Source organism: Pituophis catenifer, unplaced genomic scaffold (assembly GCF_029215685.1).
Source record: "Pituophis catenifer annectens isolate HBS135680 unplaced genomic scaffold, rPitCat1.0.hap2 SCAF_1, whole genome shotgun sequence".
Lineage (NCBI taxonomy): Eukaryota > Metazoa > Chordata > Lepidosauria > Squamata > Colubridae > Pituophis > Pituophis catenifer.
In genome coordinates, this window is record NW_027256881.1 from 249366068 (window position 1) to 249391593 (window position 25526).

At 37.9% G+C, this 25526-nt stretch overlaps 1 protein-coding gene across 1 annotated transcript in view; it reads right to left on the bottom strand.

Annotated features, from left to right (window-relative positions):
* TMEM86A (transmembrane protein 86A) overlaps positions 1-23483 on the bottom strand; it is a 48434-nt gene extending 24951 nt beyond the window's left edge. Inside the window, exon 1 of the mRNA XM_070957433.1 lies at positions 23397-23483. Coding sequence (XP_070813534.1) covers positions 23397-23483 — 87 coding nt within the window. The remainder of the gene's footprint in view (positions 1-23396) is intronic.
* Positions 23484-25526: the final 2043 nt, after the last annotated feature.

Sequence of the window (25526 nt, forward strand, 5' to 3'; positions counted from 1 at the left end):
AGCAACCAGGCCACATTTATAGCCATTTGCTGCTGTCAGGTGACCATGTTTTATAATGGTTTTGCTGAAAACCCACATTTATCGCTGTTTTCCAGCAAAAACGCACATATAACTAACCATTGACTTGCTTAACAACTGCAACGGCCCCTGTACAATTGTAGCATCCATTTAACAATCCCTGCAAAAATGGTCATAAAATTGGGTTGGCCAAAGACTAGCTGTAAACTATTTAAGAAAAGTTCCCTTTGTTTCAATAACTCCCACTGGTTGATGAAAAATATTTATATGATCCGAACAAAGATAAATGGCTGAAGTGGGGGGGGGGGAGTAAACAAGGAATACCAATGGCCACTGCAACATGATAAAATTCCATAATGAGGGTAGAAAGTTGAAAGAGTCTCAACTGAGAAACCAGAAGTAGAATGGAAATCCAAAGCTTGAAATAGTTAAAATTATTGATTTAGAATGAATGAACGAATCGAGATAAATACTGAAATAAAATAGCATAAGAATATTTAGTTGGGGAACTATAATTAGCAAGTGAAAGAAAAAAATCATTTTAGGCAACAAATGAATGTAAGGTTCCCATTGCAATAAATTTGGCAATCGCTATGAATGTACTTTTATGCCCATTTATCTTTACACAATAAAAGCATCAAGTGAAGGCATTCAAGCTTTTTTATTTACAGAAGCTTTTTAAAGGAGATTTCAAATTACCCGGATTTAAAAGTTTATTTCCTACACAAAATCCATTTAGGGGAGAAGGAAGAAGAATTCTATAATATATTTGGATTGACAGGACTTAAGATTCATCTATCCAGAAGCACCTTGGAGGCAAGTCATACTATCACCACTGGGAGGTTTTTTTAAAATTAAACATGAGTGTTCCATGTAAAAGAATATGATCCGTCACAACTTTTTATCTACTGATGTTAATGGAACCTTACCATGAAAAGTTCTACTAGGTAAGGGCACTTCAATGTAGATATGCAAACAGTAAATAATAAGGGTGGTCTTTTCTTTGTTTGTGACACTAGATTCTAAATTCTTTGCTTCCTTTTCTCATTCAAGCTGTCTCTTTTGGTGATGTCACAGTGTCACCAGACATCCTCACACAGCACAGTAAAAGATCAAAAATTGAATTGCAGACCCTGATCCCTCAAACATTACCTTCCGTGTCCTACAATATAAAGAACCTTTTCTTATTCATTGTTTGTGGAAACTGCATATAGTACATGCTCAATTTCTCTTTGCCACACAGGGAGGCACAACGTTATTCCTTTCCTAAACTCAGATTTGCAGTGAGTATCCATCGTCATTCAGATCACATACTGAGGATGGCTTCCACTCCATAAAACAGGAATAGCAAAGTGATTACTCCTTAACAGCAAAATTATCATAATGAATGAATGAGCACATTAAGATTCCAATCCGTCTATTCACTTCTAAGAATGCTATAAAAAGGAGATGCTTTTGGTGACGATAGCATTTGCAAAATAGTCGCATGGGAAATACAGTGCAGAAAAGGGATGGTCTCTTTCAGGAGCAGTTGCACTGGAAAAGGGCGTTTGCTTTTAATTCAAAAGCAAGCTAAGCTCCTAATTGCTACACAAGGCACAGCCCAACTAGATGCCTCTCAGTCTGGAAGCTCCACAATTAATCTACATATCCGAGGACTGATTCCAGATGTTTTGGGAGGAGGAAGAGATGCTACATTTTTAAAACGTAATTTTATCAGGTGTAAGTGGTGAGATCGAAGGCAAAAAAAAATTAATAAATAAAGAACAAAATATATATTCATATTATATGTGACATATAAACTGAAATAGTAAGTTTGCCACAGTACTCATATTTATAAACTGTACTTAACAATTCATTTTGTGCAAATATAGAATATGGTTTAATATTGTATATCCACCCAAAATTTTAATATATTAATTATATTTTTATTTCCTATCAAAAGCTTTAAAAAAACAACTTCTAGAAGCAGTTTTTCTGTTTAGCTCTGAAACAGCAATCTTTGATACCTTAACAGCATAAGATTCAAGACTGAGAATGACTAATCAGAAAGGGGAATCTTAGGGTGATAAGTAGAACATTCAGTGAAAGCACTAATGTAATGTATAGCAACTATAGGAAGGGCAAATGTTACTGGGAAAGGGATAACAAAATTCCAAGATGTTTGTAAATACCATGTTTCTCTGAAAATAAGACCCTGTCTTATATTTTTTTGCCACAAAAAAGGCACAAGGTCTTATTTTCGGGGGGGAGATGTCGTCCACTGACTCACCTCACTTGCACGTGTCGCCCCCTGGCCTCCTTTTCGCTGTCAGAGGCCTTCAGGAACATTTTCTGCAGCCAGCAAGGCTTTCCTGAAGGCCTTTGCAGCCGATAACAGATCCGGATTGATTTGGAGCTCTGTTATCAGCTGCAGAGGCCTTCAGGAAAAACTTGCTGGCTGCAGAAGAAATGGGCTGGCAAGGCAGGTGTTTGGCATGTGCAAGGCCGGGCTGCAACTCTCTGAAGGTAAGTAGTAGGGCAGTTTACCCCACCCCCATCCCCACCCTAGCTTAATTTTTACCCATGCACTCTGGAGTGGGCGGGCTCTTAATTAGGGCTTATTTTGGGGGTAGGGCTTACATTGGGCGCACTGGTAAAAATCAAGCTAGGCTTTACTTTCAGGATTGGTCGTATTTTCGGGGAAACACAGTTACTAATGTTTGTTTATTCAACTATTAAAAAAAACATATATATAAAAAGATGCAATAAAAAACTACACTTCCCAATGAGAAAATTCGAAAATTTTTAGGATATTTTACAAAACTTAAGAAACAACCACTTAAATGGGAATAGGGTCAACATGTATAATATAATCCTATGGATATTAGCTCATACATAATTAAAGAGGTGAACTTGATAGTAAGTATATTTAAGACCGTAATCTTCAGGGATGAGAAAAAAGGGAAATAAAATGTTCTCTCTCTCTCTGTCCCTCTCGGAATATTGAAAGTTATTCAAGATTATCTAAAATTAAATGAGCACTTGATTCGCAAACAATTAAAAAACACTAATGGAAATTAAAATAGTTGACTTACCTAATCTATCATATTCATTATAAAATGTTACAATAATTATTATATTGAATTGTAACTGAAAATAAAGAATTTAATTCAATAATCAATGGATTGGGGGGGATAAATAAAATGTAAATAATCATTTCCAAGACCTGACAATTAATAGTAACTTGGATAACTTAAAAATGGTATCAGTAAAGTTATGGTCATATCCTCCGGATATGAACAGTTGCAGGAATTGGGTATGGCTAGTCTAGAGAAAAGAAGGGTTAGGGAGTGACATGATAGCAGTATCCCAGTATTTGAGGTGCTGTCACAAAGAAGAGGGGGTCAACTTATTTTCCAAAGCACCAGAGGGCAGGACAAGAAACAATTGATGGAAACTAATCAGGGAGAGAAGCAACCTGGAATTAAGGAGAAACTTCCTAACAGTGAGAAAAATTAACCAATGGAACAGCTTGCCTTCAGAAGTTGTGGGTGCTTCATCACTGGGTTTTTTTAAAGAAGAGTCTGGACAGTCACTTGTCTGAAATGGTATAGGGCCGTGATGGTGAACCTATGGCACGCGTGCCAGATGTGTCAGGCAGAGCCCTCTCTGTGGGCATACGTGCTGTCGCCAGCTGCTCTTCTGGTTTCCGCCAGCTGGTCTTCGCAGGCACCGGAGCACCTGAAAATGGCAAAAAACGGCCAAAGACCAGGCTGTTTTTCAGGCTCTTTTTGGGCCGTTTTTTGGGCTATTTTCAGGCCGTTTTTTGAGCCATATTCAGGCCATTTTTCAGGCCAAATCTAAGGCCATTTTTGGGCCTGAAAATGGCCCCCAAAATGGCGAAAAAACAGGCATGTGCACGTCGGCCAGCTGGTCTTCGGGTTTCCGGTGCTCCGGCGCGCACACATGCACATGCGTTCCAGTTTGGGCACTTGGTGCCAAAAAGGTTCACCATCACTGGTATAGGATCTCCTGCTTGAGCAGGAGGTTGGACTTGAAGAGCTTCAAGTTCTCTTCCAGCTCTATTCTAATTCAATATGTTGGAGACTACAATATCCAGCATTTCCAGTCCAAACAACCAAACATACTCTCTATCCAGAGTTTATATAACCCTATACTATTGCTGTGGCTAGTCAAGACATTGAGTCCTCTCTGCTGAATACTTTCTACATACATTGAACTATTATTCCTATTATATAATAATTCTATATTCCTAAGCAGCAGGCAGTTGGGCATGATGGGAATTACATTTGATACTGTCCCTCATGGTCTTTTTTTTTTTCCCCCCCTTTTAAGACGAGGAATTAAGACACTGGGGATTTGATAAACTTGTCCAGGAAAGTAGAAGGAACACTTTCTGCAGCCTTTGTAGACAAAGCACCACTAAGAGGGAAATGGAACACACAGATGTCTTGTAAAACTAAACAAGAGGGATTCTTTTTCCTTTTTTATTCACAAGGAAGTAAACAAGGGCATTTCATTAGGCTGCTTGGTAATATTTTTCCAAGAAAATTTTGTTTCCTGACACTTGGCCATATGGAAGGCTGAATGAAAAGGAAAACACTGTGCTACACGGGATAGTATTTCTCAGAACAGGACAGAATATCCTTGTTAATTGCTCCTTACTACTGGTAGGCAGTTATTTAGTCCGTTTTTTTCTGTTCTGCATCTTTAACAAAGTCAACAAGAACAAGCAGAACATTTCAAATGAAAAGTGACCTCTTTTCCTATGATCTAATAAGAAGTTCTCATTAAAGATTTCCAAGACACTTTCAAGAGAGTCTGAGGATAATTGGTACTTAATGCTTAACCTAAAAAAACAATTGCAGCAGAGGAAAAAAATGGAATTTAAAAGTTATCAATATAACGTTTCAATCTACATGCAATGACAGCCCTCTCAACTTCTCCCATCTACTATTGGTTCATACATCATACTGATCAAAAGGTGGTTTGGTTTTGGCTTGACATGTGATCCCAGACACTGCAGTTTGTAAATCATGATTGATGATAACATAATGTAGCATGTAAACCAGGCCAATATTACTTCACCTCCAAAAGCACTATCAGCCATTTACCATTCACCAATAGTGAAGCTTGGCACAAGAAGCAGACAAAAGTATTGATTCACTTGGGATTCTCCTACTGGCAACCTAGTACTGTTAAGATTTTTAAAGTACTTTCTTCTGGTTAACATTTAAAATATGAAATAAGTTTGTTGCTTCCATTAATTATGACAGACTCTTGGACAGAGCTCTACAAATGCTCCCAGAGTATCTCTAATTTATCACATTGGTGAAAAAATTATTCCCCGTATCCTTTAGTTAGCCTTTTTCTTATCTTAACCTATCTAGTTAGAATTAGTGAGTTCTTTTATAACGACGCTATAGAGCACTGCACACCAGAACTAGACACAAGATAGCTTTTTCCCGAATGCCATCACTCTGCTAAACAATTCCCTCAACACTGTCAAACTAGTTATTAAGTCTGCATTACTATTAATCTTCTCATCGTTCCTATCACCCATCTCCTCCCACTTATGACTGTAGGACTGTAACCTTGTTTTCCTTACGATTTACACTGCTCAAAAAAATAAAGGGAACACAAGCAGAAGATCTTCATTCAGATCCGAGATCTGAATGAATGAAATAGCCTTATTAAATACTTTGTTTGTTACATACAGTTGTTTTGTGTTCCCTTTAGTTGTTTGAGCAGTGTATAAACTACTGTATGTATGAAGTCCCGGATTGTGGGGGCAATAATAATAAATAATAATAATAATAATAATTTTATTTCTATACCGCCCTTCTCCCGAAGGACTCAGGGCGGTGTACAGCCTGTTTAAAAACACAAACAAAACAATAAGCTGACTTTGTATAAAAAAGAACACCGCTTGTGGGGGGCGAAAGCCCTACTAAGCAGGTATATACAAAAGTATGAAGGCTATTGCTTAACGCACTGTAAGCCGCCCTGAGTCTCCGGAGAAGGGCGGCATATAAATCAAACCAATAAATAAATAAATAAATGTAAAGAACAAAGTATTTAATAAGGTTATTTCATTCATTCAGATCTCAGATGTCTTCTGCTTGTGTTCCCTTTATTTTTTTGAGCAGTATATAATGACTGTTTCCTAGTATGATTTTCCACATTTCGCCATAGACTATTGTCATTTTTTTCTGGGAAATTCTCTTATCCACAAAGGAATTGCCACTAGGAACAGTTTATGGTTCACCCCATCCACACTAGCTAGCATAATACAACTCTTTAAAAGCACACAGTACAGTACGTATTAGATATTACACAGCAAAATCCTTCCTAGCCTAGCTTATTAATAACTGCTACTGCAGATTTTAAATATTTCCCATGGAAATTAATGGAATTTAACACTCCTCTTTCATATGAGACTAGGGCTAGAATCAATAAAAAACAAAAATGTGTTACCCAAATATTTCTGACAGCTTGTAGTAGCTCTAATAGCAGAAATTTAAATCTGCAGAAATCTTGTATTAGCATCATTCAAATATATACCTACTGCATTTAGTCTACACGGAATGCCCATTATTCTGTCGGTGTAGTACAGTCAACTTTGTGAAACCAGGTAAAACAAGCCACTTCATTTGCAAGTTCAAATAAAACAGAAAATAATAATAATAATAATAATAATAATAATAATAATAATAATAATAATAATAATAATAATAATAATAATAATAATAATTTTATTTCTATACCGCCCTTCTCCCGAAGGACTCAGGGCGGTTTACAGCCAATTTAAAAACACAGGACACAACAATGATTAAAAATTAAAATAATTAAATAAATTTGGCCGATTTAAAACCCCAAAAATTAAAATACCCCAATTTAAAATTATTATATTGATAGCCCTGCCTGGCGGAACAACAGGGTCTTCAGTGCGCAGCGAAACACCCGGAGGTCAGAGATCTTACGTATTTCCGGGGGCAGTTCATTCCACAGGGCTGGGGCTCCCCAAAAACAAAGAAAACAGGAAAAAATAGAAATAAATGGAAACATCTAGAGATAGAATGATGAAAATGGTTGAATATGTCCATGCTCACTTTTTTTTTAATATATATATATATATATATATATATATATATATATATATATATATATATATATATATATATATATATATATATATATATATATATATATATTTATTTATTTTTAAAACAAAAACATAAAACACATCTTTTGAAAATGAAGCTTTTGCTCAGGTCACATATTAAAGAAAATCATTAACAAATCTTATTTTTCAATTAACACAACTAAATATTTTAAAACAAGTATTTCCCTCAAATCTATCTATATAACTATGCCATTATCCCCAAAAACACATTACTTAAATCTTAAATCCTAACCAATTATCAATCCATTTTCTCTTTCATTTGCTTAGATGGATATATTTTAACAATATAAATCATACAATTATATTAAACATTCCAAAAATTTTCAATTTCAACATACCCATTTTTTTTCTATTAAATTCAAAATTTATACTCTTTATTTCTATTATTAAACCTATCTTATTCATTTTATCTTAACTATCACTCTCAACATACATCCTCTCACTTTAATTATCCCACCTCATTTTATATTTTCCTAAAAAAACCAAAACCCAACATTATTATCTTTATCTTTGTTGTTAAACCAATCATTTTTATTTCTTGGTTATTAAACACAGCATAACCATTTATTTTGGCTGTTGAACACAGCATATCCTTTTTTATTTTTTGGCTATTACACAGCATGCCCTTTGTTTGGCTGTTAAACACAGCATATTAATTGTTGTTTTTTGGCCTTTACACGGCATATTCAGTTTGGTTTGGCTGTTACCCAGCATAATCATTTTGTTTGGCTGTTCAACACAGCATATTATAATTTTTTGGCTGTTAAACACAGCATATTCATAGTTGGTTTAACTATCAATCTCTACTTAAACCTTTCTTTGTTGTTTCCATCCATCTATGAATTGCTTTTTCACATAATCTTATTTTTTTGTATCCTTTTTCATGATATTCATGATATTTTAACATTGAGACATGGTAATCATATTTATCCTTGTTCTTTTCCTTAGCATTTTGACATTAAAACATAGTTCTTGCATCAAGCATATCTTTACATGTATTAATTAATTTCTTTTAACATTCTTAATTTCTATAAAAACCTCCTTTTATTATTACAATCCATCTTTATTTTATTTTTAATCACATTGTCTTCATTTCCTCGCATGCAAACGTATATTTCCTTCCATTTTCCAAATTTTTAATTTTTTTTTCTCCATAAATCACATTAAATCTCTTTTATTTTTATTCCGGATATGATGTATCAAGTCTTTTTCTTTTGAGGCTGCGCTTAATCCTTCTTCTATTCCTGCGCCAACATTTAAATTGTTATTATTTCAACTGTAGGAGTTCCATTGTAAATTTCTTTTCTGTTCACCATAATCAACTGCCTGCAAAGCTGACTTTGTATAAATATACAAAAGTATGAAGGCTATTGCTTAACGCATTGTAAGCTGCCCTGAGTCTCCGGAGAAGGGCGGCATATAAATTAAAAGCAAAAAAATTAAAAGCAAATTAAAAGCATACTGGAAAGAAAAATCCTCCTCCACAGAATTCGGTAATTTTTATCTGTAAAACTCAGAGTTTCCCATAACAAAGGAAAGTTACAAAGTTCCTCTTTACGCCAGATGGTGTCTCTCTATAATCCACATTTTCCATTAGTTATGCAAGACTCCATTTTATTTATTATTATATAACCATCCAATTTATTTCTTCTTCTTTTAATTAAAAAAATATCAAATCTTTTTTAAAATCCAGTTCAAATTCTAAAAGGTTTAGTCTTTTAACCATATCTCCAGATTAATTCTCTTAGTTCTGTTCCAAAATTAGTTGTTTCTCGGGTCTTTGTCTCTTTAAAGTTGTAGTTTTAAACAGTTTTTCCAAAGCCCCTTTGTTGCATAGTCGCTGTTTTAGGCTAGTGGTCTTCTAATTATTAGTGATGTTCCAAACGTTGTTACAAGCCTGGGCTATTGTCACTCACCCGGCTTCAAAGAGCTCCGTTTTTCTCCGCTTTCCTCCAGCACTTTTCTTGCCTGGTTGTCACAGCTTTGTGGCAGCCGCCATGGCTGCCCCCCCCCACCGCCGACTCACAGAGGGTTTCCTCCGACCTCCGAGGAACTTGCCTGTTCCTTTCAGTCGTCCAAGGCGCCCCTCTTCTTCCCCCATCCCTGCAGGATGGGTTCGGTCTGAAGACCATCGGTGGCGGTTCGGCAGCCGGGGTTTTCGCGGGGCTCATTAGAGCCCACTATTTCCCTGTTTCACGCAATGCCAAACCGGAAGTCCATGCTCACTTTTCAAAGCATTGTCTCACAGTTATGATACCATGTGGTTAGTTTTTAAAAACAATGTTAATAGATGCTGAATTTGGCAGAGTATATTCTACAGCTACAGCTGATATAGTCAGCTGGTGCCATCGCTGACTATTGGGGGCCAATCATTGGCCCCCACGGAAAGGGCTCGCAACTTGGGCATCCTCCTGGATTCACATCTGTCTTTAGAAGAGCACTTGACGGTCGTGACTGGGAGGATTTTTCATCAGGTTCGCATGATCCGCCAGTTGCGTCCCTTTCTAGATCGGGACTCTCTACACACAGTCACTCATGCCCTCGTCACCTCTCGTCTGGACTATTGTAATTCTCTCTACATGGGGCTCCCCTTGAGGTTCACTCGGAGGCTCCAACTGGTGCAGTGTGTGGCCGCGTGGGTGGTTATGAGAGCGACGTGGAGCTCCCATGTAACACCTCTCCTGCGCGAGCTACACTGGCTCCCGGTGGTCTTCCGAGTGCGCTTCAAGGTTCTGGTTATCACCTTTAAAGCGCTCCATGGCTTAGGACCTGATTATCTACGGGACCGCCTACTACTACCAATAGCCTCCCACCGGCCAGTACACTCCCATAGAGAGGGGCTCCTCCGGGTGCCGTCAGCCAAACAATGTCAACTGGCGGCCCCTAGGGGGAGAGCTTTCTCTATGGGGGCACCTACGATCTGGAACGAGCTCCTCCCGGAGATACGGAGGATCCCGGATCTGCGCACCTTCCGTCGCATGCTTAAGACTTTTTTATTTCATCAAGCTGGCCTGGCCTAAATCTTCTCCCCTTTTTAAATGTAAATTTTAATTTGTTTTTAAATTATGGGGTATTTTAAATTCAGCCAAATTATTTAATTCATTTTTAATTTATTTTAAATTTTTGTATTTATGTGTTTTATCTTGTGGCTGTTCACCGCCGAGTCCTTCAGGAGAAGGGCGGTATAGAAATTTAATTAATTAAATAAATAAATAAATAAATAAATAAATAAATAAATACACAGCTAAGCATATACAGTAAAGGGAAGATCAAGTCTACAGGTAGGGTAGGTTTTTTTCCCCAAGCTTTTTAACTTAAAGTAAGAGAAGTTCTGAAATTTTCTTTGGAAATTAAAGTAAAGCAGGATTGCTCATCAATGTTTTGTATTTAAACAATACAGTGACAAAATAACATACAATAGTTATCGTATATTGTATATTACTGTTTGTGCTGTACTATTCATCATCAAAAGAAAAAAAAACCCAAAACCAAGAAGGTTGGAACAATGAGCTTAATCATTCTTCTTCTGTAGTACCAATGAAAATATATTTATATCTCCACATACAATCTCCGGGATTGCCACATTTCTGTGACCAAGATAGAGAAAGATTTCATCTTTTTTTTTTAGTGGTTCTAACAAAAATCCTAGCCCTGAAATGAGGGGTTGTCTCTTAACGAGGTAAATATGATCTTTTATTCCTATACAGCAGTTCAGACCCTCACTTTAGTCTTTTCCACCATAAAAAAGGCAGGAGGGATGACTCACTTATGAAGATCCTAGATTACTCACTTATTGAAGATTGATTGAGATAGGGCAAAATAATGATTAAGAGAGATGGAAACATCTTGATTTAAAGTGGTTGATTGAAAGTGGTACATAGCCAGTAATCCAATTATCAGTAAGGCAAACTGATGAAATTACTGCCCACCATTTCATCTAACCCTCAACTCCAGGATGCTGTCGATCACCTCAAACCTACGTTTCCTGTTTGCTTTCTGTTCCAGAGCTGAACAGGTGAGCACACTTCCAAAGACCAAGCAACGCTATTTTTAAGAACCTTCCCATTCCGAAAATCAATTAGCATGGGAAGTTTCTATTGTGTTTGCACTATATAAGCTTCTTATGGTGTATTTCTAATTAAAACCATTCATTTTAATGTTATTGCTAAAGTTAATTACTTTGGATTTTATTGTTATAATTAAGTGTAGCAAGGAGGTTGGTAAGCAGTAGACTGCCTTCACACTGCAGTCATAAGCATAAGGAGGATGAGAGCTTCTGTAGTTCCATTATTTCTTGGCTTCAACCTCAACCTATTCTATTTGTCTATCTTACAGGACTGTATTACTGCTTGGGAGATATGCCTGGAATACTAGGGAGCAATGTTGTTAAGCACAGTTGTTAAATATAACAGAAATAAATCATCCACAGCATACGGTAGTGAAGTTTAGGAATGAAACTATCCCAATCCCCTGGGATGGCATACTATATATTAGAAGTACTTCAATGTCTCTTCAGTTTTTATCTGAAATCTCAGTTGAGGATATTCTAGCTGTGCCTACAAAACATGATTCCTCATTAATTTCTTTTCATATGAATAAAGAGTGGTATTTGCAATATTTCTAACAGGTTTGTTTGAAATGTGGTTTTTTTGAGTTTCTAAACATTTTTTAAAAATGGCATGTTATAGTAATGTTATCATAATTATGTACCTGTGTGTCATGTCAATCCTGACGTCTCATGATTACATGGACAGGACAGGACATGGACTTTCATGAAATTTTCTTGGCAACATTTTTGAAACGTGGCTTGTTATTTTTTTTTTAAAAAAAATAAGTTTTATTAAACATTTTCAACATTAAAAAACAAAACACAAATTTTCACTCATTACAGCATTTCCATATCGGTGTCAATATCATCCATAACATTCAAATTTACATAAGTTCTATTTCAATGGTTCACTATCCTATATTATAGTCGTTTGAATTGTAGTTGTATTTATACAAAATACAATACAATCCTATTATCATCAATATTATATAGTTCTTATACAATAATTTTATTCCTGTTCTTTAGCCATATATACCATCTACTCCAAACTTGGTAGCATTCCGATTCTTCTCTCTCTTTCAATTCCAAAGTCAACCTATCCATCTCTGCACACTCATATACCTTTTGTCAGCGTTTCAACGCTGGCATAGAGAGCAGAGGAGAGTGAGAGATAAACTCTGAAACTTTTGCCTACCAGATCCCTTTGAAGTCGGGTTGTTGTGGAGATGAGGGGAGGGGGCACATTCCTGGGAGATGACGAGAAAAGAAGTCTGAAGAATGACTTGAAAGATAGCCAATGAGAAGCAGAGATTTGGGGATCGGAAAGGGAGGGATTGGGGGGCAAAAGGTCAGTCTTGTCTGCACGGAGTCATGATCCGGTGGCTGTGCTCAATTAAAGAAAGATTTCCTTAAAGATTGGCAGTTTGGAAATTCATTTAATTTTGAGATAGCATCGCAGTCTGACACCTTTCTTATTATCATTGCCTCTGAAGGAATATTAGTCTGTTTCCAATTTTGGATGAAAATGATTCTGGTTGCCGTTAATATGTGTAATATTATATATTGAAGTTTCTTTGCCATTTTCCCATCTAAAATTCCCAATAAAAATAGTTCTGGCTTCAATTCAATCTTTTGTTCAGTAATTTCTTCCAACCATTCCCTTATTTTAGGCCAATACTTTCTGGCTCTGGGGCAGGTCCACCCCATGTGGTAGAAAATTTCCTGTTAATAACTACATATCCAGCATTCGGCTAAATGGTTTGGAAACATTTTGGCCAATCTCGCTGGGGGTAAATGCCAACAATAAAACATCGTGTAGAGGTTTTTCTTATAGCTGCTGACATCATTAGTTTATAATTTTTCTGCCATAATTTGTCCCAATGGTCTAATTCAATATTATGCCCAAAATTTCTAGCCCAATCATTGTCTCCTTCACAGTTTCTTCTTCCATTTTGAATCTTAGGAAGAAGTTGTATGCTTTTGTAATCATTTTTCCCCCTGTCCCTAGCAACAGGTTGCATGACTCTCCTGCAAAGCAGGTCAGTGTTTCTTATGTAATTTCTTCACATGTTGCCCTTTTTAATAAAAAAAAAAAACTAAATGCACTGTATGGAAGATTTACTGTAGTAGTAATGCCATTAAGGATTTGATGAAATGGCCTAGATCAGCAGTTCTCACTCACCCTCACCCTCTGCCTCTGTTGGATCGCCGTTCACCATTCGTTTACCCCGTCCACTCCCAATCTATTGCTGCCTCCGGAGTCCCAGCTGATGGCTAGAGGGAAAAAAACTTTAAATTCTTGCCGCGGGGCTTCAAAGAGCTAGCTGCAAAGAGGTAAATTCCTGGAGCAAATTTTTTTCCCCCTAGCTATGCTGAAAAAGCGAAATTGAAAGTAAAGCAGGGTCTTTGCTGCAACGTGACAAAATGAGACAGAGAGATTTCTTTTTCTTTTTCCTCACCAAAAAAGGTAGGTGCAAAACTGCAAACAATGGGAAATTTAGGGCAAAAGAGGAGGTTCAAGATTTTAAAACACAAAAGAAAAAAAGCTCTATTTAACTAGGGAATTGTAATAATTGAGATACTATTAATTGTATATTGTGTTGAAAGTAGAAATGGTTAAGTTGTGGTTTGGAGGAATATATGGGGGAAATTATTATTATTTATTATTATTGGTAAATATAATTAATTGATTTGTAAGAAATTGGATTGCATGGAAATAATTGTTCCATGCAATTCATGTTCATATTGATTAATATACAAAAAAGATAGTTATATAACTAATTGATTTATATTAAAATGTTAAAATGTTGAATTTGTATTAAACAACTGTATTACATAATTAACCAATGTGAGGATGGATTTAAAAATAGATGACAATGCGAATGGGTATAATATAGAATAGAAGGGAAAAATTGAATTTGATTAAGATTAGAGATGAGGATGAAGGGTAATATTGGTTTTTTAAAAAAAATAGATGAGGATTAAATATGGTAAAAAGGAAATATAGAAATTGTAAATTTAATTGAAATGACTAAACACTGTGTTGGAAGAAATATCCTTCTGGGTTCCGCTCCAAGTGGGGAAAAAGACACTGGAAACATGGAGACTGCTTGGAAAGATGGTTTAATGGTGGACAGGATCACATGGCTTGAGTTCCTGAACATAAAAGGGGCAGATACAGTAAATCCTCAGGTTTTTATGCTCTCTCTGGCTATGCATTTCTTGGGGCCCCGAAAGAGTATCCTGATTGGTTGTCAGACTCCCAGGGGGTGGGGGTCTTAGCTAGCCTTGCTGGCTGATGGTCACATGTGCTTCCCAGGTCACATGCTTCCCAGGTCACGTGTGGTGAGTTTCGGTTGCTAGATGGGGCCCATGTGTTAGTTTCTGTTGCTATTGTGTTGCAAATGTCCTTTGACAAAGGATTGACTTTCTGCCTCTGGCCCATTAACAAAGGGTGGGGGGCAGGAAGGTGGGAGCTGCTTTGTCTGTAAAATATGCTTCTCCATTTCTCATCCAGGGAAATATAATATTCTGCCTTTTTAATATTTCCCAAAATATTTCATTCTTCTAGGAAAGGGGTAGGTGCTAACCTCCTACAACTGTTTAAATTTGTGAACCGGCCAAATACTCTGTTCAAAGAAAATACGTTGTATGTTTGTATGTGTGTTTCTAATTATTGCTATTTATTGCTATTTGTTCTCTTTTATTCTTTAAAGTTTAACAATTCATTCTTTATCTTAATATCTTTATATTTGTTTGGGGTTGGCTTTCTTCCCTTTCATCTTTTTTATTGTACAGCAATCTTTCTCCTCAAACCTACCACCTCTGTCTTTTCTTTCCTTCTTACTTTCTCTTCCTCTCTTCTTCTCCTCCCTACTTCCTCTTTCTTTCTTCTTCTCCTCCTCTCTTCCTCCCTCTCTTCCCCTCACTCCTACTCTAATTTCCCTTCCCTTCCTTCATCCCTCTCTATTGCTGTATCCTTTTATGCATATGGACTACTCAGAGAGCTGAAAAAGTTATTTTTGACTGGTGTTCGCACTTTTGACCAGTCCTCGAACTTACGACTGTCCTCACAATTTACGTTTTTGCCCTATCTTGTCACCATGGTGAAGAGAAGCAGTTGTGAAATGAGTGACATGGTTGTTAAGAATGGTACAATGGGCATAAATGATGACCAGTCATAACTGCGAAGACTGGTCAAAAGTGCGAGGACCTGTCAGAAATCACATTTTTCAGCCCTTTGGGTAGTCCTTTTGTGCACAGGGACTACTCAGAGGGCTGAAAAAGTTATTTTTGACTGGTCCTCGCACTTTTGACCAGTCCTCAAATTTACGACTGTCCTCACATTTTACGTTTTTTGCCATATCTTATCACCATATTGAAGAGAAGCAGTTGTGAAATGAGTGACATGGTTGTTAAGAATGCTGCATGAGACCGCCAGCCCCGTCGCCTGTAAAGAGCCGCTTTTACATCTGAAAGGCGGCTCGAAAAACTCCATTTCCTAAAGGAAATGTGAGATAGAGCTGGCAAGGGCAGGTAGAGCCCTCTGCGAAGTCCCCAGAGTTCTTTTTTTACTCTTGGGGACGAAGCAGGTTGTGGCTCCCTATTTCCACTAGCCGCTGCTCCGGGCTTCGGAGAACTCTGCCTTTTTGCAGAGCCAGGCGCTGGAACCGGACCAATCAACGAAATTAACAGATCATCTGAATAAGCAGGATGAAATCCGGATCGGGGATCCTAAACTGCAAGTATTCTAACCCCAAGACTGATTTTAAAATTAAAGAAGAGTGAAAGGAGGAAAAAAGGAGAGTTTAAAATGGCGACTGGCCGAGGCTTGAGAAAAGCTGAAAGCGAAAGTCCTTCCGTTTGAATAGCTTATAACGTTACAAAGTTACAAAGTATCTAGCAAAAGTGCTGGTTAGAAGTGAAGAGGAAAAATTCTTATTTCATGTTTCTTCCTTCTTAGAGACTTGTTATTGATATTGTTTGGAGAGAAGTCTTTTTTTTAAAAGGAAAAAGAAAAAAAAATCTGTTGTGTGGCAGGATGGCGCTAAAACTGACAAAGCCAGATAACCAAGCCATGGGGGGGGGGGCTCTCCCATTTATAAATCACATGAACAAGTTGAGAGTTTGCAGATGCAGAGGAATGGCTTCATAGACCTAAAGAAATTTTTACTGGAGGAGATGGCAAGACATGATAAGACTGTGAATCTGAATCTTGAAAATTTTAGACAGGAAATTAAAGAGTTGGTTCAACAAAAGTATGATATTCTGAAGCAACATATGAAAAGTTTCATAGAAGTAATTCTGAAGATGGAAGAAATTATAAATTCAAAAATAGACTCTAAGGAAGTTGATGATAAGATTTATAATTTGGATAATAAAATACAAAGAATTGAAAATGATTTAATAAGGATTCAAGAAAAAAGCTCAGAAGTAGAGTTTAAAAAAATAAAGGAAGCTGACTATAAGACTTACAATGTAGATAATATAAAACAAAGGATTGAAAATGAAGCCACAATAATGCAATTCAGACTCATGGAATTTGCGGTTAGAATTAGGGGAATACAGGAAGATAAAAGACAAGATTTGAGAAAGATGTCTGCTGAAGTTCTGGCCGGGATTTTAAAGGTTAGCCCTGAAGATGTATCCTGCAAGATTGATAAGGCCTACAGAGTTAATTCTTGGGTGGCAAAGCAAAGGCAGCTGCCTAGAGATGTGGTGATTTACTTTACTGATAAAGAAATAAGAAATGATATTGTGCAAAAGTCTTTCAACTCCACTCTTGAAATGCATGGAAGGAAGATCTGGATATTTAAAGAACTACCGCCCAAGATGTTAAAAGATAGAAAGGATTTTGGATTTTTGGTGACTGAACTAAAGAAACAAAACATCCCATTCAGGTGTATGGGTATAATATTGAGATATCAAGGAGAACGATATCAACTAAATACTGTTGAAAAAGCGGAAGAATTTTACTATAAGGTTTTTAAAATGGGTTTAACATCTCCATGTATAACACACGAGGCGAACAAAGAAAAGCAAAATCAACAAGAGATTGAAATTCAGGCTAAGCAGATGGAGGTGGAGGTAACGGAAAAATAACAAGTTATAGAGGCTTTTGTGGACGAGCCGCTTCTGGATTCTCCTTCAGAGGCTACAGTTGGATTACCTATAAATACAAGAGAGGCGGCTTTGGATTCTAATGTGATGACTTATCAAGCTACAGACCAGCATGGAAAACAAACAGTTGATATACAACTCATAGAAAGGAAACCAGGATGGAGATTTAAGCCACAAAAAGTTAAGAAAAGAAAAAGCAGGTCCTACAAAAATAAAAATGTTTAGACCAAACAACAGTGTAATGCCAGTTACTTAAGAGCTGATTGAATATTTAGAAATTTAGTTGAGGCAAAGTATTGGCTTATATTATCTTGAGGAGAGTGACAGATCTCTGCAGTGCTGTACTTTTGGGATGTGAAGATGGCCATAAATTGAGTGAATTGGAATTTTCTATTTTGGATTCTTTGACAAATGGATTACGTTTATGCTGAGATATAAGGCAAGAGAACTATGGGATTGGGGCATGCAGAAGATCTGGCTGTTACCCCAACACGGTGGTTGGAATTAATAATCTAGGTGGAAGACATCATAGACGACACTATATTGAATATAAATATAAAGTCACTTGGGTGGTTTTTTATATATGAAAACATTTACTATTGATGGGGGCAGATGAATTGAAGATACCGAACATACTGTTGGAATTATGATGTGATGTTACCCTAACATGGGTAATGGAATTAACAATCCAGTTGAGAGACATTACAGAAGATATCATATGGATCACAAACTTAAAGTCAATTGAGGATTTTATATATATATGTAAATAAATTTTTTTTTTAGTGGAATAGGCAGAAGAATAAAGATATTGAAAATATTATGTACGTAGACCTATAGGAAAGTGGGTGGAGATAGGTTAGTTTACTGATTGTTTAGTTTAGGAGAAGGGATGTTATGTTATATCAATATATGTAAAAGATTTGAATTAAGAGATATATGTATGGGGGAGGAGGAAATGGATAGATTATGAGTTGAAATTGCTAAATTAGGATTTATTATATAGTTTTACAGCTGAAAGTTGCTTGAATGTTGCTTTGAAATGTATAGTATAAGGGGGATATAATGATATTGTTAGAAGGATAGATTATGAGTTGAATAGATGAAATTGCTAAATTAGAATTTATTATATAATCTTACAGTTGAATGTTGTTTTTGAAATGTATAGTATAAGGGGGATATAATAATATTGTTAGAAAGAAAGGGTTAGTATATGGGGGGTGGAACAAAAGGATGGTAAAATATTATATAATCTGTTATTAACTTGGGTTTTATTTTGGAGAAGCCACAGGGGGAGGGGAGGGGGAGGGGGGGTTAGGGAGGAGGGGGGAAAAAGGGGGGGAAATTTGTATTTGAAAAACTTTTTCAATAAAAAAAGAAGAATGCTGCACAGGCATAAATGTGAGGATGGTCATAAGTGTGAGGACTAGTCAAAAGTCCGAGGACCTGTCAGAAATGACTTTTTTCAGCCCTCTGAGTAGTCCCTATACATATAGTCATGGCCACCCGGTCACATGACCAGCTAGCCATGCCCACCCAGTCACATGACCTCCAAGCCATGCCCACAAAATAAGCCACGCCCACAGAACCGGTAGTAAAAAAATTTAGAACCCACCCCTGGTTGGGGGTCACCACAACATGAGGAACTGTATTAAAGGGTCGCGGCATTAGGAAGGTTGAGAACCACTGCCCTAGATAAAAGAATAGTGTTAAGCAAGACCCCAAGTATTCCTTTCTTTTACCTTCTGAATGGAAATCTTCTTTCCTAGAGCAGCCATTGGTAATAAGACAACTTGGCAGGTAGCTACTCAGAATTAGTGTCCGAGTATCTAATGAATTTTTTTGTGACTTTGTTACCTAGAGAACACAGCTTAGAGGTGGGTTGCAAGCTGCATTAAGCAGCATTACATAATTGAAGGAAGCCAGGAAAAGCATTTGATTATTTGATGTGGCAGAGACCTTTGTAGACTAAGAGATAGGACGCTGGCTAGCTGATAACTGAAAGCAAACAATTGATTCTGCTTCACATAGATTTATAGCTCTCTCCTTTCCATTAAATCCTCAGTCTACCTCTTGAGTAAACAGAACACATCTGTCTAATTGGGATTAAGCATACAGTTACTTTTCCTTCTTTAGTTCTTTAATTTAATTAGGAGAACAAGTTTGGAAAAGTGGCTAAGGTACCAGACTAGAAACTGTGGGACAGTGAGTTCTAGTCCCACCTCTGTCAGAAAGCCAGCTTCATACCTTTAAGTCAGTCTCTCCCTCTCTCTCTGTAAGAAGTGGGCAATGGCAAATCACTTCCGAAAAACCTTGTCAAGAAAATGGCAGGGACTAATCCAAGCACTCACCAGGTGTCAAAAACTGACTTGAAGGCACATATTGTTTAACAATTTCCTTTGGGCTTCTAACCAAGATATAAAGATTTAATCTAGTTTAGTTTAGTTTAGATTACCCATTGGAAAAATCAGAGATAATCTTACTATATAAGTGGCTCAAGATCAGACAATGAACCCATTTCCTAATCGGATAGATTATCAAAACTCTAAAAGTGGCAAAATTCTGATACGATCAAGTATTGGGGAAAAAAATTAAATGTGTAACCAGATACAACTGCAATATTTGCAGTTCAGGAACAAATACATAGATAGATCCACTGGAAAAATCAGTGATAATCTTACTATATAAGTGGCTCAAGATCAGACAATGAACCCATTTCCTAATCGGATAGGTTATCAAAACTCTAAAAGTGGCAAAATTCTGATACGATCAAGTATTGGGGGGAAAAATTAAATGTGTAACCAGATACAACTGCAATATTTGCAGTTCAGGAACAAATACATACATAGATCTGGGAACAGTAGTAAAATAATGCTCTTAGTGTAAATAATACAGACATTGTTTTACATTGATGAAAAAGAGATCAATCAGCACTGTGAAAATAAAACAGTGCACAAAATCCTTGCTGCATACATTTATTTCCCCAGTTCCCAATATAAATGGGGAAACATGTTCCATGCAGGTTTCACTATTACTATTGTGTACACTATTGATCATAAATATTTCCCAGATGAAGTAGAGCAGAGGTGTCAAACTCACTGAGGGCCGCATCAGGATTGTGTTTGACCTTGAGGGGGCTGAGGGGGTATGTCCAGAATGGGCATGGCCAGCTCAATGTCACTCATGTCGGGGGCACCTGTGGTGGCCCAAGCGCTCTGTCAGCGAAAACGGGCTCCCGAGTTCCATTTTCGGCTGCGTAGGCCTCCTGGAACCCTCTGCTAATGAAAATGGAGCTAGAGGGCTGTGGGCAGCCCTCGTGAGCTCTGTTTTCGGCTGTGATGGTCTCCTTCAACCCTCTGCCAGTGAAAATGGAGCTCGGGAGGGCCGCATGCTCCGTTTTTGCTGGCAGAGGCAAAGCAGGCCGGATCTTTGCTGTTTCCAGGATGGACCCGCGGGCCAGATCCAGCCTCCGGGCTTTGAGTTTGACACCCCTGAAGTAGAGGGATTTAAATCAACAGAGATTTGCTTTCATTTCTAGGTTTCATTCTGAGTCTCTCCAGGTAAGTCTGAAAAAGATTTTGGTTGGAATCCCTGGAAAAATCTGCTGCCAGTCAATGTAGACAATAATCAATCAAATAAATCAAGATATAATAGTACAATTCCTATTCTACACAATGGAATCCTTTCCCTGACAAATAGAAGCAAAATGTACAGTAATGTTGTACATTCAGATTGCAATAATGCAGTCCTCAGGAAGAAATTCTCCATGAGAGAAAACTAGCTTTTGTTCTTTTGCAGTTCTTATCAGTACTAAAAAACAAATAGTTAGAAGTTTGTTTCTTTATGGAAGGCAAAATAATGCATAATTTGCAGGATAGCTCCAAGCACGTTCATCACATCTCATGCCAATAACCTACTTGTCACCCTAAAGATCAACCTTTTAAACTTATAAAGTAATGTGTTGAAAAGACATCTTTCTTTCTATTTTCTTGTCTTGCAATTAACAGTTATAATTAGAAAAATGAATGTAGGAATTGAGCTTCAGTTTGTTTTAGATGAAGTTATACTCTCCTTGAAACAGCAGATTCTCAGTTCTGGAAAGCTAATTCGTCACTGAATTCTCAGGCAGTATCTCTACTGTTGCATAATTTACATTATGTGGTACCTGGGATTGCACTTGAAAAGCAGCCAGAAACTACAGTTGATGCAATACGACGCAGCCTGGTTACTAACAGGCATAAGGACCAATGGTGCCTTTACAATACTGAAAAATCTGTTCTGGCTGCCAATTTTATACCAGGCGTATTTTATTAGCTGATATTAAACTTTAATGTCCTAAATCACTTAGACACTAAGAATTTTTCTCCTGTCCAGCCCTATCCAGCTATCTGGATCTGCAGAAATGTCCCTTCTGAAGATACATCTGCTACCACAGGTCTGTTTTTCTGGAATGAGGGCTTTGCATTTGTTGCTTCCAAACTATGGAATGAAAGGATTTTTGGCTTTTAGATCCTGTATCTCAGCATTCTGTGACAAGGTAAAGGTAAAGGTTCCCCTTGCACATATATGCTAGTCGTTCCCGACTCTAGGGGGCGGTGCTCATCTCCGTTTCAAAGCCAAAGAGCCAACGCTGTCTGAAGACGTCTCCATGGTCATGTGGCCGGCATGACTAAACGCCAAAGGCGCACAGAACGCTATTACCTTCTCACCAAAGGTGGTCCTTATTTTTCTACTTGCATTTTTTATGTGCTTTCGAACTGCTAGGTTGGCAGAAGCTGGGACAAGTAACGGGAGCTCACCCTGTTATGCGGCACTAGGGATTTAAACTGCTGAACTGCCGACCTTCTGATCGACAAGCTCAGCATCTTAGCCACTGAGCCACCGCATCCCTACATTCTGTGATAAATTAATTTAGATAAGAACACTTTTCTTTCACCAAGCTTTTAATTATTAAATGGCATCAGTATTAATTACACTATTAATTTATGTTTTTAACTTTTTAGACTCTAAGTCTTTTTTTCCCCAGTTCTGTTAGCTAACATGAACAATTCCTAGAGCACAAAAACAAGATATACAAGGTAAATAAATTACGGTAATCCAAATCAAAGCATGATACAGGAAACTTTTTAAAAGGCATCAATCACAAATTATCCTATTGTTTCTGATAGTTCACGACCTATATAGTGGCAATGTCATTTAGAATTCTCCACCCCATTCAATGATAAAAAAAATGAACAAACTGTGTATTGCATATTCAAATTGACAGAAAATGGCATGCATTTATTCCTCTATTCCTGCAGAAAGTCTGGAAAAGATTTCCTAAGGAAAGCCTACATTATCCTTCTAATTAGTTCTGCAAAATAGAATCCAAGATGCTTCACAGTTGACCAGAGAACCAAATTCAAGTCACCTTCCCAAACTGCAAAACTGTCATAAGTCTGAAATCTCCTGTCTTTCTAAATCCATATTACTTATACCAGCTGGCCAGTATTTTCCTTCAGTACATGCATCTATTACGGGGGTACACATTTATTTATTAGATTTTTATCTTCTCTTTATATTACTTTATAAGTAACTCAAGACGGTGAACATACCTAACACTCCTTCCTCCTCCTATTTTCCCCACAACAACCCTGTGAGGTGGGTTGGACCCAGAGAGTGAGTGACTGGTCCAAAGTCACCTAGCTGGCTTTCATGCCTAGAACTCACAGCCTCCTGGTTCCTGGGCTGGTAGCACCTTAATCAGTAGGCCAAAGGGGCTCATCCTAAATTGAAATCCTAAATTGAAATCCACTTGATTTCCATTATTCTGCCCACATAAGAGCAATGGTTGACTCCCGTTTTTTGTTTTATTATTGCCAATCTAATGGTTGGTGTTTGGGAGGAGAGGGGGGACAAAGGAAAGTAAGAAACAGAATTTATGCTGATACCGATTTTCTCTCACAGGAATTCCCCGATCTTCCTTCGGCAAAGGCAGCATCAACTCGTGATCGAGAATCTACATGCAGACGGCTCACGTTCTACTATAGGCCAGCCTCGAGGCAGACCCAAGCGCTGGCAAGCAAAAGCGCCAAACATCAGTGCACTCAATTCTCTTCCGAAGCCAGACATTAAAGGGAGATTAACTCTCTGGACCCTCTTTCTTCCTCCGTTCCGCCCTCCTCCTTAAAACATCTCCCCTGTTGCTTGCTCCCCCCACCCCCCCATCCCCACCGACGAGATCCAAGGAATGAAATCAACAAAGTCACGCTTTCTTGTCACATGTTTAATGTTTTCATCCAATCGAGCTTTCAGATGCTTTGTGGGGGGGGGAGCTGAGGGGGGGGGCCGCTAAGAAAAGCAACACTTGGCATACCACATTTTCTTTCTAACAAAGCCGGGTGGGGGCGGGGGGAGGGAGGAAAGAAAGAAAAAAAAAGGGCTGAAAACAAGAGCGAGTACGCACTAGGAGGAGAAACCCCGGAGTCTAATTCAACAGCAAACATGCTGGAGGCAGTCTTACTGCCGCATAGCGACTGTTTATTATCTATTGTTATCTATCAAAAGTCTCCTGCGGGGGATCATAAAAGTCGCCTTGCAGATACCGCGTCTCCTTTCCGTCTGAAGATACTATCTGAATATCTTGTCCAGACTTTTTTTTTTTTTTTTTAACTCTGGCCAAAAGAAAACAAAAACAACTGTCTGAACTCACCACGGTCACCGGGGACACCATGTTTGCCGAGGCGGCTTCTATAGGTAGTTCTTCGCCTTTGCTTATACAGCTGGCTCTAACTGCGGGTCACACAGCTACCGCTTTTAATAAGATCGGAGGGCATCTATTTTTCTCAATGCCGATTGTTTTCTCGGTGCTTTTTAAAGAACGCCGTGACGTCATAATGCTCGGAGCGAATGTGCAGCGAGGGAAGAGAGAAGGGGGGGGCGGTCCTGCAGCGAATACGTCTCCGCCCCGCTCTCCTCCTATGAAGGGCTGCACTCGCTTGGTGAGTAGACCCGTCCCAATGCGTATTGTAAGGGGAGCAGGGAGTTGTCCGAATGTTAAGAAACTGCTTTCCCCTAAAAAGATGTCGAGCTCTTCTCAACAAACATATATAATTGTGTCGATCGCCAGTTTCTATTATTTTATTTTTTTTTCTCCCGGTTCTAAATCTTTTTCATCGCCCTTTCCTTGATCGCTTTTGCCGATTTAAGAACAAGGTTAGCTGTCGCGGTGGCTCACTAGAAACAAAACATAAAACTACGGCTGGCTTTATCAGAGGCAACAGCTCAAAAAAAAAAAAAAAAAGAGTACGCAGGCTGCAGCATTTTTACACTTGAATACATCCTGGAAGTTGTACAATACTGTACTCAGTGGAGACTGCAGACACAACAGTAGCTACCAAGGTTTCCTCCTTATCTCGAAGTAATTCCACTGCAAGACGGCAAGGCAAGGTATACTTGTAAATAAGACATGTACAGCAAGGCTGCGTAGGTTTAGGCAGGCTGAGAGACACTGTTGAGTGATGCACCTTTTTTTTTTTTTTAATTTGATTTATATGCTGCGCTTCTCCGGAGGCTCAGGGTGGCTTACGATGTGCTAAGCAATAGCCTTCATACTTTTGTATATTTATACAAAGTCATCTTATTGCCCCCACAAACTGGGTCCTCAATTTACCTACCTTAGAAAGGATGGAAGGCTGAGTCAACCTTGAGCCTGCCGAGATTCGAACCTGCAGTAATTGCAGGCAGCTGGTCTTAATAACAGGGTGCTTTAGACCACTGTACTACCAAGGCTCTTTTTTACCTGGGCTAGTTTCCCAATGTGAGCAGGACCACAGCAAAAAAATATGACTATTAACTGAAATTTAACAAATAACTAAATGGTAAACATTGAAAGTAAGGATGCCCTTGCATTACCTACATGGATATAAATGTGTAGTTTTCTTAGGAAAAGCATGGAAATAGCATTCTTTTTTTTTCTTCTTCCGTCTTCTTTCATCACACACATGGAAACCAGGAATTACATTTGAAGTGTCATAAAGGAAGCAAGGCAACTCTAGTCCACCCTTCAACCAGTGATTTCTAGCACACACACACTGATTTTTTTTTTTAATTTGATTTATATGCCGCCCTTCTCCGGAGACTCAGGGCAGCTTACAATGCGTTAAGCAATAGCCT